The sequence below is a fragment of the Phyllostomus discolor genome, chromosome 4 (assembly GCF_004126475.2).
Source record: "Phyllostomus discolor isolate MPI-MPIP mPhyDis1 chromosome 4, mPhyDis1.pri.v3, whole genome shotgun sequence".
Taxonomy (NCBI): Eukaryota; Metazoa; Chordata; class Mammalia; order Chiroptera; family Phyllostomidae; genus Phyllostomus; species Phyllostomus discolor.
Genome location: NC_040906.2, coordinates 10,225,297 through 10,243,278, shown reverse-complemented (window position 1 = coordinate 10,243,278; position 17,982 = coordinate 10,225,297). Strand labels below are relative to the sequence as shown.

At 40.4% G+C, this 17,982-nt stretch overlaps 1 protein-coding gene across 6 annotated transcripts in view; it reads right to left on the bottom strand.

Annotated features, from left to right (window-relative positions):
* The window catches only part of DOCK10 (dedicator of cytokinesis 10), a 228,970-nt gene that overhangs the window by 92,928 nt on the left and 118,060 nt on the right, over nt 1-17,982 (bottom strand). For all 6 annotated transcript variants that reach the window (XM_036022786.1, XM_036022788.1, XM_036022785.1 and 3 more), the window contains exon 4: nt 1,276-1,358. In XM_036022786.1, coding sequence (XP_035878679.1) covers nt 1,276-1,358 — 83 coding nt within the window. The remainder of the gene's footprint in view (nt 1-1,275; nt 1,359-17,982) is intronic.

Sequence of the window (17,982 nt, the reverse complement as noted above, 5' to 3'; positions counted from 1 at the left end):
GGCTATCTGTTAAGGGTGAGCTGAACCTAGTAGAATGTTCAGAGATTTGGTGAAAGTTAGTGTTCACTGTTTGAAAAAGACCTGCTGTTTTGGGGGGACATGGGCTCTTCACAGTAATGCAACTCCAAAAGAAAAGCCCCCATCCCCCTCTCTCTCTCCGTTTCTGACTCTGTCTCTCTCTCTCTCCCCCATTCTCACCCCTGCAATCCCTTTTTCCATGGAGCAGACTGAGTCATCTTGCAAAGAGGTGAACTGGATCTTGTCACACCCCTGGTTACAACTTCCACAGGCTTCTGTTGCTAAGAGAGTAAACTCCAAGCTCCTTTCCAGGGCCCGCGAGGTCTCCTGCCTCGGTTTCCATAGTTTCATGTCACCCACTCTCGTTCCTGTTCCAGCATCCCTGATTGTTGGTCTGCTCAGGTGACCATGCCTGTTTCCACCCGAGGACCTCTGCTCACACTATTCCCTCTGGGAAGCCTTCCCCAGAATCACAGTGCCCGCAGCCACTGTGGCTTTAGATCCGAGCTCACATATGTCGCCTTCTCAGAGCCATTCCACAACGCTTTTTTCCAATTCTGCATTCAGAAGCTCAGAACAGCACTTTCAGAGGTCTGAGTCTGGAAAGATGGTTGTGGCAGGGGGTGGGGGGGCTGGGAAATCTCAGAAAGTGGTGCCCGAATCTGAACCGTGTGTCCATTAAAAAGTTAGATGCAAAGTGTATCATCTCAATATTTCACTTGAGGAAAGGGTTGGTAAAGACATCTCTTTTGATTATCTTACGTGTTTTTTTTCTGGATTATTTGCATCATTTGAGCCTGATGATATGTGCTTTTCTTAAACACGTGTCACTTTCAGAGAGATTGTTCATTTTAGTGATTTTTGATATCCCAGCATGGAGACACATGGATCCAATGGCAAATCTGAACACCCTCTACAGAATATTGTCAGAAACAAGTTTTGGTCCAAAATGAACTCTTCTAATCCTCTGTATCTGCTGTGGAGAGGACAGCTCACGGAAGAGTGGTACAAGGGCACTTTACCGACTGTGTCCAACAATCAAACAGGAATATATTTATCTCTCACTCCCAGTTTTGCCGCTATACACACATCCCATTGTGGAATAACATATTGCCTCATGACTCTTCTTTTTAAATGTTGTAAAATATCCCCTGACACTAGATTAACACACATGCGTTCATCAACAAGGGCAGAACTTGAACAAAGCAGTATTTTATATATAGGAAAACCCAAGCTATGCTCATGATAGTTTCTTACCGAGGTAACTGTCGGATGTCTCCAGAATATTGTTCATATTTGTAGTTTACCACGTACCACTGGGAACTATAAAATTTACAAGCCTGAAAGAAAGAAAAACAACAATAAACAATTACCATTAAAAAATTCAGCTGTCCCAACAAAGGCACCGTGAACACAGTTCTCCTAGTCTCCGGGGCCACGTTAAGGTGGCTATGCTAGCCACGTAAGGTAGGTGAGGGACTTGCTCGTTACAATCATTTCCCGTTTTCCAGTGCAGTGAAAACCTACCCTTCCCCAGACTCTTGGAGGAGGAACCGTTTAACATATTTACTCCGTTTTGCTCCATCCAGAGAGGCCCAATTTGATCACTCTCTGAATCACACCCAGGGCGTGTTGTTAACCTCAAACGCCACCATTTCTCAGCTTCCCTTGGCAACTCCTTCCATTATTTAATAGTTCTTAGTAGTGAAAGACGTTATTAGTTACATGCAATCCTTCCATCACCATTTCCTCTTGTTTTTGTACCAGTAACTTTCCTTTTACTTTATATCACGACCTTGCTTGATATAATGAAACACGGACATCTGTTTTTCCATTTCCCGGACTACCTAGTAAGGCCCAGCCTTCTCCAACATTGCTCATGGATTTTATAGAATTATGTGAATACATGAGGATAAAATTTTTTTTCTTTAAAAAACACAGGTTAATGGCACAACGTAATTATCTTACGGTCCGTAACGAACGATTTTGCAGCGCTTACGGGTGGCAAGTATTTCTCAAACACCTACGATGCACTTAGCGCTGTAACGACTGTGGGTTAGTAACAGGGGTTTCTCACTGGGTGGCTTTTATGATTCCTTTTGATCCCAAAATTACATGATTCTCAGGATTAAACTGCTAGCATTAGGGGAATACTCTATCTCCTAGCATTAGTGGAGGCACAAGGAGCAATACACGTAACACAATGAGAAGAAGGAAGGTCTGTGGTTGTCTTCGGGACCGGGAAGGGGACCGGCAGCATCTCTCTCTGCGGCAGCAGTCGCTCCCGGGGAGCCCTGGCACTGCCTTTGCAGAAAGAGAAAGTGGCAGGGAAGGCAGGGAGGGGGGGGTGCATGCAGAAAGGTTGATGGGAAACACGGGGTGCAGGCACCTGGCTCAGGAAGCACAGAAATGGCAGGGAGAGGGGAGCAGGATTAGGGGGTCTCAGCTGAAGACCTCCAGATTTCTCTGGGCCAGAGCTCTCTCCGCGCCAGGGCTGTATTTGTTCAGGGAAACACCCACGCATGAACCAGGCACCGGGGGCGGAACAATGCGCGCGGCTGGCACAAAGACGGGAGTAGGAGGAGGGTGACGGCAGAGCCCGCAGGAGAGGAGAGTTTAAAAACGAAACAGCAGTGAGACGAACAGACGTGGAGACGTGGACAGGGAACGCAGGAGATCTGTAATGACTAGATGGAAGGAATGTGAACAAGACTCAATGTTTTGCTAATATTAAATTTCTTAACTTGCCAATTCCTGAGCTGATTCTGCAGATTACATGTTTCTGGAAATAAGAGGAAAAAGGAGCCCTGATATACTCCTTGGCTAAAAAGTTCCATCTTCGTTTTATAGAAAGATGCAGGGAATGCAGGCCAGGAGCATGTGGGCCCACAGCAGCCCCAGCCTTGGAGACAAAACATTCGTGATGATAACTCTTTCTCCCCTACTCTCACTTACTTTCCTTTCTCCATGCCTTGCTGCAGTTCTCAGATGAAACAAAACATATCTTAAAATAGAAAACAAAAAGCATAAACCCACTCCCTGTTTGTACTCTCTGTCAGTATTTTCTTTTTTTCTGGTACATAGTGTTATCTCGTTCCCCTCTAAGTATATATTTGAATTTAAATAGTTTTTTATTCACTTAACTGGCATATTCTAGAGATTTCTACAGTGGCTTTCTAAATTCTATGCCACTTGAAAGTAGAATAAAATATCATGCCCTAATTTACTAACCCAGTCTCCTAGTTCTGGAGACCATTTGTTCATGAATTCCCTGAAAAAAAAAAAAACCTTGCTGAGTCTTTCCCCTCTTCCTGGGGTTGTGCTCAGTGGTGGGACTCCAGCAGTGACCAATAGACTAAAATGTATTCCCTCTTGAAACTTCTGCCTTTGTGAAGAGATGGTTAATATTAATACATATAAAAAATAAGTGAATTGTGCAATGTGTTATCAAATGGCATGAAAAACAAAGTGGTGGAGGGAGGGATAGAGCTGGGGAAAGGAGGTCCATTTGAATACAATGGGTAGGGTATTGCGTTTGCCACTCGAACAAAGACTCAGAGAAGAGAACAGTGCTTGGGGCTACTTGAGATTTGTCCATGGTCGAAAACAATAGTTTAGGGTGTTTCTTCATGCATATAGTCCTCCCACCCTCCCCCAAGTCCTACCAATTTGGGTTATTTTCTTAGGATACAGTGCTCAAAGTACTTTAAAAATCCTTGATTAAAAAATTGCCAAACCTAATGTATATTCCTTTTTTTAAGTCTTAATTTCTTTTTTTTGTTTTTTAAAATTGTATTTATTTAATTTTTAGAGGGTAGGGAGGGAGAAAGAGAGAGAGAAAAACATCAATGTGCAGTTGCTGGGGGCCGTGGCCTGCAACCCAGGCATGTGCCCTGACTGGGAATCGAACCTGCGATGCTTTGGTTCGCTAATGTATGTTCTTTATAAGCAAAATGCAAATGGAAGGTGTACCTAGAGCAAGAAGGAACTACAGGGCTCCTTCTTGTTCTAGAATTAATGCTCACTCCCACCACGATTTTGGTCAAAGCAATTTATTTACTTGGATCTCAGATATAGTAGCTATTGAATATTTAGGATGTTGGAATGGATTAGAAGTTTCTGCCCCCTAATATCTAGCGCTACACTTTCTGATCTGAAGGTTTTAATGAAACAATGATGCACTGCATTGATACTCATCGTCTTTTCTTGCTATGGACAGTGCCTCTGTGTAGCCATGATAAACATGTGTACTTGTGTGCATCGCGCACAATACCCACAATATGCCACAGGCTTAAGGGAGTGAATCTGAGGGGCGCTAATCCTGGATTCCAATGACCAGAAATGAATGGGGCACTTTCTTCCATCAGTGTACTATATCAAAGAACTGCCTCTTTTGTTCCGGAGTGGCAAGGATTTGTCAGATGCTCTACTACAGGTGTTTTACATATAATCTTAATAAGCACTCAGCGAGATTTTATTACTCCCATTGTATAGGTCACAGGGGCCAAGAGGGGCTCAGACCTCTGCCCAGGATCCTACATGTGACAGAAGATTACAAACTGGATTTGTCTGACTCTAAAAGTCCATTCAGCATATTTATGAGCTGTATGATGATTGCAGACTGTTTTTTTTTAAATCACATCCAGACCATCATTCCAGATGTTTTTGTGGCATTTCTGTTTCTGCCTTGGAATTAGACAGACCTGCTTTTGAATTTTGGTATTAGCTGTGTGATCTCAACTAAGTAACTTAATGTCTCTAAATTTCTTAATCTGTCTTAATAATACCAACTTTAATAAGATCAAATAACATGATTCATATAAAGCATTTAGCATAGGGTAAGTACTTAACAAGTACTTACTTTAAGAAAATAAGTTCTTCTAGAGTGTGACTCAACCTATAATTCACATTCACAATGGTTGATAATAACTTGTTTTTCTTGATTTTTAAAAGCATAATTCTGGAAAGATATCTTAGCTCTGATTATCCAAGAGTCTTGTTTTAATCAAATCCTTTATGAATTTATATGCTATATTTCATGTATCTGGTGGTGGGTAGATGAGAATTAGGGTTAAACTAGATGACCCTGAAGAATCCTTCTAAATATGTGATTTCTCTGATTCTGAGAAAGCCAGTGCATTTTACAAAAACATAAATGTTTCTCTTACTTAGTTATGGCATTTTGGAAATGCTATGCATGGAAAATCATTCTCTATTCTTTGTCCCAGCCCACACAGTCGCTGTAAGAAGATCATTAAGAACCATTCTAATTATGACTACAACTCCTCTTTGTCCCAAATCTAAGCTGCAATGATCTGTTGCAAATTCAAAGTCACGGGCTATACAACTCTGCTTCTTATCAGAAGGCAAGAGCTCCAGTTTCCCTATACTGACTACCAGTCCCACACTAGTTTCAGAGGTGGGGGTGGGTAGGGCAGGGGAGAGTAATGGCGGGGGTGGTGTGGGGACAACTGTAACTGAACAACATTAAAAAAAATACCAACTCGTTTTATCCCTTGAAAATAGAGGCTCCCACAGTCTACTTCAAAGGTGAAGTATGCCGAGCTTGTTAATTTGTCTAAATAGTAATGACCCAGTTCACGTTTTATTCGCTTGTTCAGCCTTTACGCTAGCTACCTCTTCTACGCTATGCATCAGCACAAGAAAGCTGAGCCAACTCAACATGGTTCAAGGTGTACGTGCCATCAGGATAGCGTTCGCTCAGCTGCAGCGTTCATGAATGTCTTGAGGTTGCTAATTAAAGTGCAGGTTCCAGAGTCCCACATGAATCCACTGACACAATCTGTAGAGAAGTCCCTTGGTCCTTGTCACTCTGTTTGCCTGTGAACTGAAAGCATGAGGGTCCTAGCTTCCTACTGTGAACCCAAGTAACTGAGATCACTCTCCCGCTTTCACTCGAGTAGACACAACCTTTCAAAAGAGCAGGGAATGTAACTCCAGCATGGCATTCATTTATAGTGGACATTCAATGTGCATTTGTTAAATGAATGAATCCTCTGTATCCCTTTTCCTCTAGAAGTTACTAAACAAGGCACTGTGGAAGTTCTAAAAAATCTAAATATTTTAGAAAAGATTGAGTAACTGTAAAGAGCAGCAGAATGCTGTAAAGAAAATCTTTCATTTGTCTTCCTCCTTGTAGAGAATCATCAGAATCGATTCAAATCATGTTACCTACCTCGGAGAGCAATGTGGGTTTGGTAATGTAATTGGTCCATCTCTGAAAAGGCCTAATTATTAGATGCTGGCTGCAGAGTAATAAGCAGGTCATAAATGGCTTTTTAGATGCAAAAGTGGTTTTCTTTTTAGCGACACAGGTTTATTTAATTACACCGCTACTTTCTTGCCAGAAGGATTTATGCAACCACAAAAGGTGTTCATTCTGGCACTTTGTCACCACAGGGATTAATTCTGTATTTGTGAAATGATTGTGGTAATTTTCATATCCATGCTATTCTTTACAAAGTGTAGGGAGTAATTGTGGCTCCTGTATGGATGTTGAAAATCTAGCGTAGGACATTGTGTGAATTTAGGGAAATTGTGTATTGATAGGGTTGCTGAATAATGTATTGTCCACATTGAGGCACTTCACGTTGAAAGGTGATACTGCTAACCAGGCCAATAGCTAGAGCTCGAGAGGAGGCCTGCACACCAGGGTGCGATGCAGAGAAAAAGGAAAAGGGCACTGATTTTTTTTTCTGTCATTGGATCATATTATGTATTCCTTTAAAATTAATTTCTACAGTATAAAAATAAGTTAAAGTGATTTTTTAAAAACTTACACTGCACACTTGGGACAGAAGTAAAAATAATGAGTTTGGACAAAATGATGTAAATATAGATATAACTCAGTTTCAGAAGTCTTGGTAGAATGTTACTTAATGGATTTAGGTTTGATTTTTTTAAAAAATATTACTTAGTATTAGATAGTGTTAGTAGGTATATAAATAATGCAAGCACAATACAAAGTGGAATGTCATTTCAAATGACAACCACATGAAAAATCATTTTAAAAACTATTTTGTTACTTTGCATGATAGAGTAGCCTAATTTGTTTTCTTTGTTGATTCTAAATTGAAAATGAATAAATATATCTGGTCTGTAACTTTTGGAACGTGGTCTACTGAGGCAGTTGAACAAACTGTCAAATTAGACTTACATAGATCACACCTGTGCCTGACCTGGGACCACACTCTCTGATTTCCCGGCTCCATCTCACAAGTAATTTGTCAGGGCACAAACAGTGGATGGTACTGAAAACCTTGGTAATATTATGATCTCATCATCCCTTTCGTGTAAGGCATAAAACCTGGGTTGCAATTCAATGCCATCGAAATATCAGGTGCAAACTTAAAATGGGTTCTGTATTATTCCTGACCTCCCAAGTCTCTGACTGGTACTTCTGTGTTTTCATTCATTCACCACCAAACACCACAGGCTCATTTTGATTGTGGAGAAGAGGAAGCCAAGTTAGAATGGGAACCGTCTCGTATATTTGGAAACAAGGCTATTACTCTGGGGATTTTGGTGACCAGGAAATAAATTTCTTCAGGGTCATTCATGTGAAACACAAAACCGTTTTGCCTTCCTCAGTGTTTTCCATGTCTACTCGATCCCATTGCCACTAAAAACAATGCACTTGAATTTACCTTAATCAAGCTTTGCATGTTTATTATCTTTCATGTTGCACATTTAGCATAAATAAAACTTGGTAACTCATTTGTGCTGGCCATGGCAAAAATAAAATCATTACATCTACATGTGTGTGTGTGTGTGTGTGTTTATGTGTGTATATATATGAATGACTAGGCCAAATAGAGAACAACAACAAATTTTGATAACATTTTCCATTAAATTCTTGAAGTCATAAAATATAAGTGGCTTTCCTTATAGCCACTTATAAAAAAGTACACACAGAATAAAAAGTTTACTTTTCAAAAGTACACACACAATAAAAAGTCCCTTAGCCTCCAGTTAGACCTTCATCAGTGACCTAAGAAAGAGCCCCATTCTTCAAAAGTCAAAATCTTCTTATTCTCGCTAATTTTATTAAGATAGGACAACAATTCTTTTTTTTTTAAACTTTGGAGAGATTTTTAGTTGCATGGTCCCCAGTGTCGTCCAGCGATGTCACCTGCGCACGTAGCCCTGGTGTCACATGGACGGCGCTAGTTCTGCAGTGGGAAAAACCGCACCCACTTACTGAGCTCTGGCCTTCAGTTAATGAATGCATTAGAATCACTCATTTGCTTCCCAATGATTCAGAATCAGAAAAGAGCATTCATTTTGACCTAATTTATTTATACATGCAAAAAATCCAGAATCACTTATTGAGAAACATGCTTATTTCCGGGAAAGTTTGAGTGCACGTTATTTTGCATACTTAGATCTAAATTTGTTGTATAAATTACAAAGGCATTTTGGTTAAAAGATGACTTATCAATGTACATAATATGCCATCCAAAATTAAACATAAAGGCCATGATGTTATTTTAATTGTAAAAGTGAGAAATGATATTCCGTGGGATTTTTTTTTTTTTGGTGAGTCAAGATATATCTCATTCTAATTAGATATATTTCTTTCAACAAAAATGGGCAGCAAATGCCATATGATCTCACCTTTAACTAGAACCTAAACAACAAAACAAAGAAACAAGCAAAATATAACCAAAGACACTGAAATAGAGAACAGGCTGACAGTGACCAGAGGGGAGAGAATTTCAGGGGAGAATGGGAAGGATTTACAAGAACAAATTTAAAGGACACGTGGACAAAAACTAGGGGGAGGGTGGTAATGGGAGGGAAGTGGGGAGGGTTGGGAGGGGAGGCTGGATTGGGAGTAAAAGGGAGAAAACTGTACTTGAACAATGCTTAAAATAAAAAAAAATGGGCAGCATGAAATACATGTAAAATCATGGCCAATCCCTCTGTCCCCATAATTTCCTTTGCTATGTCTGGGACTTAAATTGTTTAACATCTGTTTTACTTCTCAACACGATGCAGATTCTACCTTGACTACATATCATTTTCCCTTAAATTAGCTGAATGCCATTTGCCTGGGTCCACATGGTGGAAGAGGAAGAAGAGGACAATTTCATTTTCAATATGATACTCGTCTGACTGCATTGTTTTTCATGTTTACAGCATTTGGCATCCTAATAGATTCAGCAATATTTTTAATGTAGAATTTAACAGCCTACTGAATGCATAGGTTATTCTGCCCGAAGAGCTCCAGCATTACCTGGGGGTTTACTCCCAAAGTGCCTTGCAGGTAAAGGGACAACAACATGCTAACTCCTTGCTTGATAAAATCACATCCCACATCTCTTCAGGGTTTAACCTCCTGTAACCGGGCTGAGTTCACAGCTTCTGAAGGTGCTCTGTTCAAGAAACACCAATGGCTGAATGACGAACCAGTGTGAGCCCTTATCTTGACTATTTTTTGGCATTTTGTACCACGGGCTCACTCTTGCTGTTGACTCTTCTTGGATTCTGAGAAGTAAGTTTCTCCTTGTTTCCTACCTACCTCCTTGTCTACTCCATCTCCACTTCCTATCCAGGGCCCTCTTTTTCAGCTCCTTCAGATGGAGTGTAGCTCAGGGACCCGCCTCTCAACTCCAGCCCAGCCCTCATGGCATTCCCGGGCCAGCTCTTCTAAGCTCAAGCTTCGACTTGCAAATCCAGAGCAATGGCCCACCCCTTCCTCCTCTATTTATGTCCCTTGTGGATGTCTCTCTGATGTTGGCACGTGATACTAACCTATTTGCTTCATCCACCCCTGCTCAAGCAACCTTCATTTTCTTTCGGTCACCATACTTAGATTACCGGCCCAGCTGTCTATCAGATAGCCCAAGCCAGAAACGTGGGGATCATCACCAACATTTTCCTCTCCTTTCCTTTCTTCCCAGTCACCAACTCCTGTCGATTCTATCTTGTTAATAGTTCCTTACTGTCGCCACAAGCATGTGCCATATGTCAGTATAGGTCTTGAACTCAACTCCGTCCAACTTCTTTTCAGTTTTACTCACCCCGCCCTCCGGCTACCCCAAGCCTACCAATGCATTCTGTGCTCTGCCTTTAGTTATCATTGCTAATATGTGAACCTGACTTCGCTTCTTTATTTTACAGTCATTGTTCCAGGAGTACTTTTCAGATTGTATTGCCCAAGATACAATCGCAGGTGTGTTACTTCCTTCCTGATGGTGAGCTCCCTTCCAGGTAAAGGTTGTGTCACATCCACGTGGTTTCACCAGCTCACTAGGTGATAAATGTGGTTGGGTAATGAACCCAGTCCAATCTCTCGTGCCATGGACAAGGCCCCCTACTGCACACACTTTATATACAATTCACAGTAGTAGTTTAAGTCAGTGGGAGAGGAGCTTTTTGTGTAAAGAATTTCACCCTTTGTAAAGATAAGTTAATTAACTCCACCCAATGAGGCTGGGAGTAGCAGTTTCTGTGTTTGTCTAAAGTCGCCACTTGTTTAATCTACTGACTTTGCATTTATCTCTAGAACAAGGAAAACACTCCAATCTGACAGTTAGGTAGGGGGTCAGGGGAGAAATTTCAAGGCCTGAAAAGTGCTACTCTGACTTTCATGATCCTTACTATTTACTTCAAACTTTGGAATTAATTTAATTTATGATTATAATTTGCTGCATGGAGGTCAGTCCACAGAACATTCACCTCTGGTGTGTGTCTGAGACCGTGTCCTAGGACTGCAAGGGTTCACTCCAGGGACAAAGGCGGACATCTTTGATGCTAACGATAAGAACTAACAATGAAGGTTCAGCCACAAAAAGAAAGAATTTCTTTGATCTTTTGGGGCCTTTAATATCTCCTTTCTTTTCGTCACCATCTGTCTTGATGAAATGCATGTCAAAGTTCACCTAATAGCTGATTCTGCTTTACTTGAGCTGTGTAGGGGCCCCTAGATCTTGGTGATCTCCTTCCATGAGATTTTTCTCAGCATTTCTCAAGGATATTCTCAAGACACATGGGGGCAAAGGGACAGAATTTCTCCATGGTCAAACATATTTGGGAAACATTTTAGGCCACGTTCCCTTTTAAGATGGCATCGATGGAGGTTAGAAAGGTAAAGACTTTGAGTGTGCATGTGTGTGTGTGAGTGTGGGAGTGTGTACGGACATCCTGCAGGATGGGCTCTCTGCAGGACCTTTCGTGCTTCTGTGAACCGGGTGTCTGCTCTGCGCTCAGCCGTTTGTTGTGCTGGGTTTGGGTGTGAGTTTCCTATGGAAGCCCAGAGATGTCAACATTGATTGTGTCTGCTTTGAATCTAACTTGTAAATCCCATTCAGTTTTGGGTACTATCTTTTTTTTTTTTTTCATTATTTTTCCCCCCTGGAGAATTTCATTATTTCTGGTCTAGAACTTCTGCTTAACATCTGGACTTTTCCTTCCCCAGTAACCTAGTACTGTCTGGGTTAGGGCAGTATGTAACCGTGTGTGTGTTTATACAAAGATAGAGATAGATGTAGCTTCTATTTGCTAATGTTGCCATCACTCTTAAGTCCTTGAGTCTTTTACCCCTTGACTTGCATTCCTGGATTCATGACTCCCTCCTCCCTCCTCATTACTCTACTCCTGTAGCAGGTTGATTTCCAGAAATGGCTGAGGGCTTTGCCGGCAGAATAACTCGCTACCTTAGTACTTTGTCCGTATTTCTCTCAGCCATTTGGCTGGAATGGTCCCTGGACCCTTGCTCTCTCCTGGGCCATGGTACCATTCTCAATTCTCTGCTCTCTCATATTCTTTATTAAGAGAGACCAAACCAAGAGCTTAGTTTTAATTAGTATTCTGTGCTCCTGGCTTTATAGTATCCTTTTGTGCATATTAAAAGGAAAACTTTGCATGAGAAGTTTGGCTTAGGAAGTCTTCATCCTATTTATAGATCCTTTAATTGCTCCCCCAGCCCTGAGTGGGAGGGAGTGGTGCTTGTTCTATCATGGAAGTGTCTGATTGTTTTTGTGGTTATAGACGTTGATTTATTTATTTTTAGAGAGAGTGGAAGGGAGAAAGAAAGAGAAGTAGAGAAACATCGATGTGCAAAGGAAACATTGATGGGCTGCCTCTCACAGGGCCCCAGCTGGGAACCTGACCCATAAGCCAGGCATGTGCCCTGACTGGGAAAGAAAGGGAATCGAACCAGTGACCTTCTGGTTCATAAGCCAGTGCTCTAGCCACTGAGCCACAGCAGCCAGGGCTAGATGTGGATTTTAAGTCACTTATGAGGATCAGATAAAGACGTTGTTCCCCAGTTGCTACTTTCCTAATGTTTTCATGTCATTGCTATATGTATTTTTAGAAACACAGTATTGGGATTGTTATATCAACCTCCCTGTTTAAAGATGGAGAAACTGAGCCAGAAAGCTTCCAGGTTTGTCAAAGTGAGCAGTGGAAATATCCTCATCAAGTCAGAACATAAAGTGCATAGTTTAAATAAATTCCTCCAAGAATCAGAGCTTGCAAAGTGGGTAAGGGCACGGAGCAAGCATTGGGTCAGAGAGTCAGGGTTTTAATTTTGGCTCTGCGTGAACCTGGGCAAGTTCGCTAATGATTCAGTACCAGCTTTGTAGGCTAGAAAATGAGGTAGCAATATCTCAATGTCACAAAATGCTCAAAAAATACATTAGGTACAGCCTTGGTCAACTATGGATCAGTGTTCATCTAACATACCTGTGAAGTGTCATGGATGTGAAATAAACTTATGCTCTTGTGTGGAGAACATTTAACAGTATATTTAAAATGCCGGGAAGAGAATTAATAACAGATGAAGAGGGGGAGACCACTCATTTTATTGAAACTCCCATTTAAAGTATGAAGTCATTCAACACGAAAAAAGGAAGCACTGCCCACTGCCTTTCCTGAGAAGCTGAGAGTTGTCCGTGGAGGGCGGAGTGAGAGACAGTTCAAACTTAGCATTGAGCAGGACGTGTGTAAACTTGAGTATGCCAGTTTGCTGCCTGGCAACCATGGCATTCCCCTCACCATGCTGTGGAGAGCCGGCCATGGGGCAATTTAGCACAGAGTGGACCAGAGAGGTTGCTGAGTGCAGTGCAGCAGCTGCTGTAAGAGAAACACGTGTTTCTGCAAAACCCTTCAGACATCAGTAGATTCATTTTAGTGCAGGCTTCCTCTGGTTTCAAATATCCGGCCAATGTTTCTCAAAGTGTGGACCACTAACCATATACACCAGAGCCACCTGGACACAGCTACAGTGGGGTTGCCGAAGCAAAGGCCGAGAGGAGTGACATGCAGCAAAACAGCATCTGGCAATGGCCGTCGTGGGTCAGGATGCTGGACCTGCCTGTTCCCAGCTGCATGAGGGTCAACACACTTCTTAATCTTTCCATGGCAGTTTCCTCTTCCTTAAAGGGTGGTGATGATGATAAGGGTGAAATATATGTTTGTAATTACTGCAGGAAAAGGGCTTCAAAGCATGTCTGGCAAAAAGTAAGTAGTTTTTGCCAACAAAATTCTGTGGGTTCTTTTCTCAGTCTTAAACCAGCTCTCTGCTGGCCCCATTCATTTTATCTACTGTCTCCAGGTTTGACCACTCATGTTGCATTTTTATCACGTGATATTTGCACCTGGGGCATCTCATCTCCTTAGCCCAGAGGGCACAGGTTTCACTCTGTCTCATCCTTAGAGCCAAGCTAAACCGTGGGAGTTTTCACAAGGTTCTCACTGCTAGTGATGCAGACATTTTAGCAGGGAAGGACTTCTTCCCAGCCTTCTTCCTCTTCTTCCTCTTGTTTCTACTTTAGATCCATGAAGGTGGAAAAAGCATGATAAAGAGATTCACCCATAGCTGAGCTGAAAGCTCTGTCCTGAGATGTGCAACATGGAAGTTTGACAGACACTTGAGACCTAAAGTAGAAGACATTGTACTTGACTTTTCCATGGAGCAGTGTTTAGGGCAAATGAGAAGCGGAGGGTGCAAATGAGAAGAGGAGAAATAATTCCAGGGTGCAAGCTGCTGAAAGGGAATTAAACTAGGAGCAAGGGTGAGGGCGAGAAATTTCGCCCCAGGATACACACAGAGCCAGATAAAGGCAAATGTGGTCAACCGGGTCTCAGCTGAAGCTGACATTCTCAGGGAACTAGAAAGAGAACAATGGTGGGGGGATTGCCTAAGGGAGTAGGGGGTGCTGGGTGGAGGGGGGCAAAGGGCGAAAAATCGGGACAACTGTAATAGCATGATCAATAAAATATAATTAAAAAAGAGATCAGTCTGCTCATTTGAAGCTGTGGCACATCAACTCATGGAAGCACACATAAAGCCGAAGTTCTCTGAGAACCCTAGAATACCCTTAGAAGTCCCCAGTGTCGTATTAGTCTGCTTTGCAGGCAATCTCATCTCTTTATCTCTGGGATCCTGATTGGACCCAGAGATTGGGGGCGGGGCTTCTGAACCAGTCCTGGGAGGGAGTCAGGATCTGATCTGACTGGCCCTGCCTCAAAGGCAAACCAGGCAATAGAATGAGCAGATATGAGGAGGCAAGAGCTGAAGCAAGCTGGCAACCGCAGCCAGGGCCTCAGAGGTCAGCTGCTGCAGACCCACAGCAGAAAGCTGAGAACCCCTGGTCTGTGAGAACAATGTCCCACGGCCCGAAGGAGGCCGCTGGGGGCCTGGAAACATGCAAATGCCTAGAAAGTGGTGAAAGGGCCACGAACTGAAAAGTCCCTAAAATCCTGCAATCCTGTATAAATCCATGGTAGTTATGCCACAAATGATTAAGAAGGGATTATGTCAGATGAACGTAATGGTCTCTGGGACAGATGACAAGCCCAGAGGTAGAGAAAGCAAACACATATGGGGTTTTGATTGCTTTATATGGTATTTTTATCATCTAACTAAAATAACAATAACAAAGGAATCTAATGCAGTCTCTAGTCTCTAAGGTGACTACCTAATGCCTTGAAAAATAAAGGTAGATTTTCACTGTTAGAGAATAAGTTTCAGAAATAGACTTGATCGCTTCTAATTCTGGCAGTATTTTAAGATACATTCTAACTATTTTTTTCTGAAATATTGTTTAATTATAACAATTCATTTGTAACACCACAATGATAGAGAATATATATTGAAAATCAACCTCTCCCTATCCCCTGTGATCTCCAACTTGTGAGGTAAGCAATGCTATGAGTTTAATATGCATTTTAAAAGTACTGGGGTGGGGGGAGGGGGGAAGATGGAGACAACTACTTGAACAACAATAATAAAGTAAAAAAATAAGTAAAAGTAAAAAAATAAAGTAAAATGCAAAATGAAAAGAATAAAAATACTTTTTCTAGGTGTATATAAACATATTTACTTACACACATGTAGGTTTTATAATTTACTTATAGACATGTAGGTTTTATATCTTCACTAATATCACACCATATATTCTGTAACTTACTTTTTTCTCTTAACAACATGTCAAGGGCCTCCAAGTTAATATATTTAAATATATGTAAGTTTTACTAGCTATATAGTACAATGTTATAATATATAAATGTGTCAACACTGATTCCCCCGAACCCTTATCAATTGATAATACAAACTGCCCAGCACAGCAATGCTTATGCTTATAATTATATTTTATGCCCTAGTGTTTGTTTTTATAATATTCATGCTGTATATTCATGTGTACTACTTAAAAGAAACATTTGAATTACATCTCCTAAGGTTACAGACATGTATTACCGACAATGTGTGATAGTGTTTATTTCCCTGTATTCCGTCTCTAAGTTATATTCACCTTAAAATTTTTCACCTTTCAGATTTTACAAGCCATTTTTGTTTTAGTTCGTATTTCCATGATACAAGAGAGGGTTGGCAACTTTGTATGCACCTTGGTCTACTGCATTTCTTCTTCTTGAACTCCTTGTTCATATTTTTGTTTATATTTTCCTGGGTTATTAATCTTTTCCTTATTAATTTGTAGGATTTTGAATATGAGGGGCATGGCTGTCTGTGTGTGGGACAAAAGATATATGAGTTGCAAATAATTTCTGTGGTTAAGTATTTCCTTTTGGCTTTATGGTACCATTTATCATATACAAATTAAAATTTTCTTATTTCCTGAAGTCTATCCATTTTCACAATCTTTACAATTTTCTTTTTTGCAGACATATCTGGGATTCATTGTTCAGATTTTTAATATTTATCTGGAGTTAATTTTTGTATGTAATGTGAGATAGAGAGCCCTAACTTTATATTCACCCCAAATGGTTAACCAAATATTTGTGGAATTGTTCCCCCACTCCCAAAGGATGTCACGTGCCATATTTACCATTTATTAAGAAACCATACATACTTGGATCTTTTTCTACATATCCTGCTTCATTTCACTGGCTACTTGTTTATTCCACAATATAAAAAAATTGGAAATTGTCTCAATTTATTTTTTAAAGCTAGCATTTCTCTAATACCAAAGGAGGTGGGAGAGAAAACTACAGCCAAATTTCACTCATAAATATGAATGTAAAAAAATTTGAAGTACAATATGAGCAATTCTTTTTTTTCTATTGGAGTTTTTTTTATTTATTTTTATTTTTTTAAAGATTTTATTTATTTATTTTTAGAGAGGGAAGGGAGAGAGAGATAGAGGAAGAGAGAGAGAGAAACATCAATGTGCGGTTGCTGGGGGTCATGGCCTGCAACCTAGGAATGTACCCTGGCTGGGAATCGAACCTGGGACACTTCAGTTCCCAGCCCGCGCTCAATCCACTGAGCTACGCCAGCCAGGAATATGAGCAATTCTAATGCAGTAGGGTATGAAGGTAGAAATACAACTTGAGCACAAAAATTTATACCAGAAACACAAGTATGGATCCCCAGGACAACAACTTATTAAATCCACTGTAGCACTTTATGAATCCAAGCAGGAAAGCTCTTCTATCAATACACTGAATACGCATTACAAAACATAAGTAGCCAGTCATTGTAAGTACTGTAGAGACCAAGAAAGACCCTTCTTAGACATTTCTTTTATGCCAGAAAGTGTCATAAAACACGAACTTAAAAATAAGACAAGATGCCTGATACTAGCATTGTTATTCAACACTGTTTTATCGATGGTAGACAATACAATAAGACAAAAATATCCTGATGTGACTACACACCTAAAAATCAAATAAGAACTATTAGGATAAGAGAGTTTAGTAAGCTAGTTATGCATACTTGAAAATTAATAGCTTTTAAAAGATAGTAGTAATGAATACTAAGAAAAGGAAGTGGATTTTTAACATTCCATCACATTTGCAGCAAAACCATAAAACACACTGAAGTGAATTTGACAACAAAGATCTTTATAAATAACGTGCAACATTTTGGTGAAGATCATGTAAAAAGACCAGGTTAAATATCCTGTTAGGAATTCAATGTCACATCCATTTCAAACCCTACCTCATTTAACACATACGGGTGTCCCTACAGGACTTTTATAGGCTTGGTCTCATTGATTCTGATTTTCCTGAGTAGTAAATAATTTCCCAACTCTCTTATGTTTTTCTTTTTTAAACAATGATGCCCTAGTAGATATTCAAGCTTCCTCTGTGGTGACTGTAAACAAAATGTTATGGTACTGATGTCACCCTGGTTATTTTTATTAGTAAGTATGAAAACAATATGCTCAGATATCCTGATGAGATCTAACTCTGCATTTTTCCTCTTTTTCTACTTCCTTAAAACAGGCTATAATTTAACGTGAACTTTGGGAAATAAATTTGAAATCAAGGAATTGGAAAAAATAAACAAGTAAATTTCTGGCAAAAAAAAAAGGCTTGGATAGAATAGTGTAACATAAAGATATGTAGTACAACATAAAGGTATTTATAGACATATACATATATGTAAAAAAGACTAGCATGACATAAAATATGATTAATCACACTGGTATTAATACATGCACAAATATGCAGCTTATATTCATATAA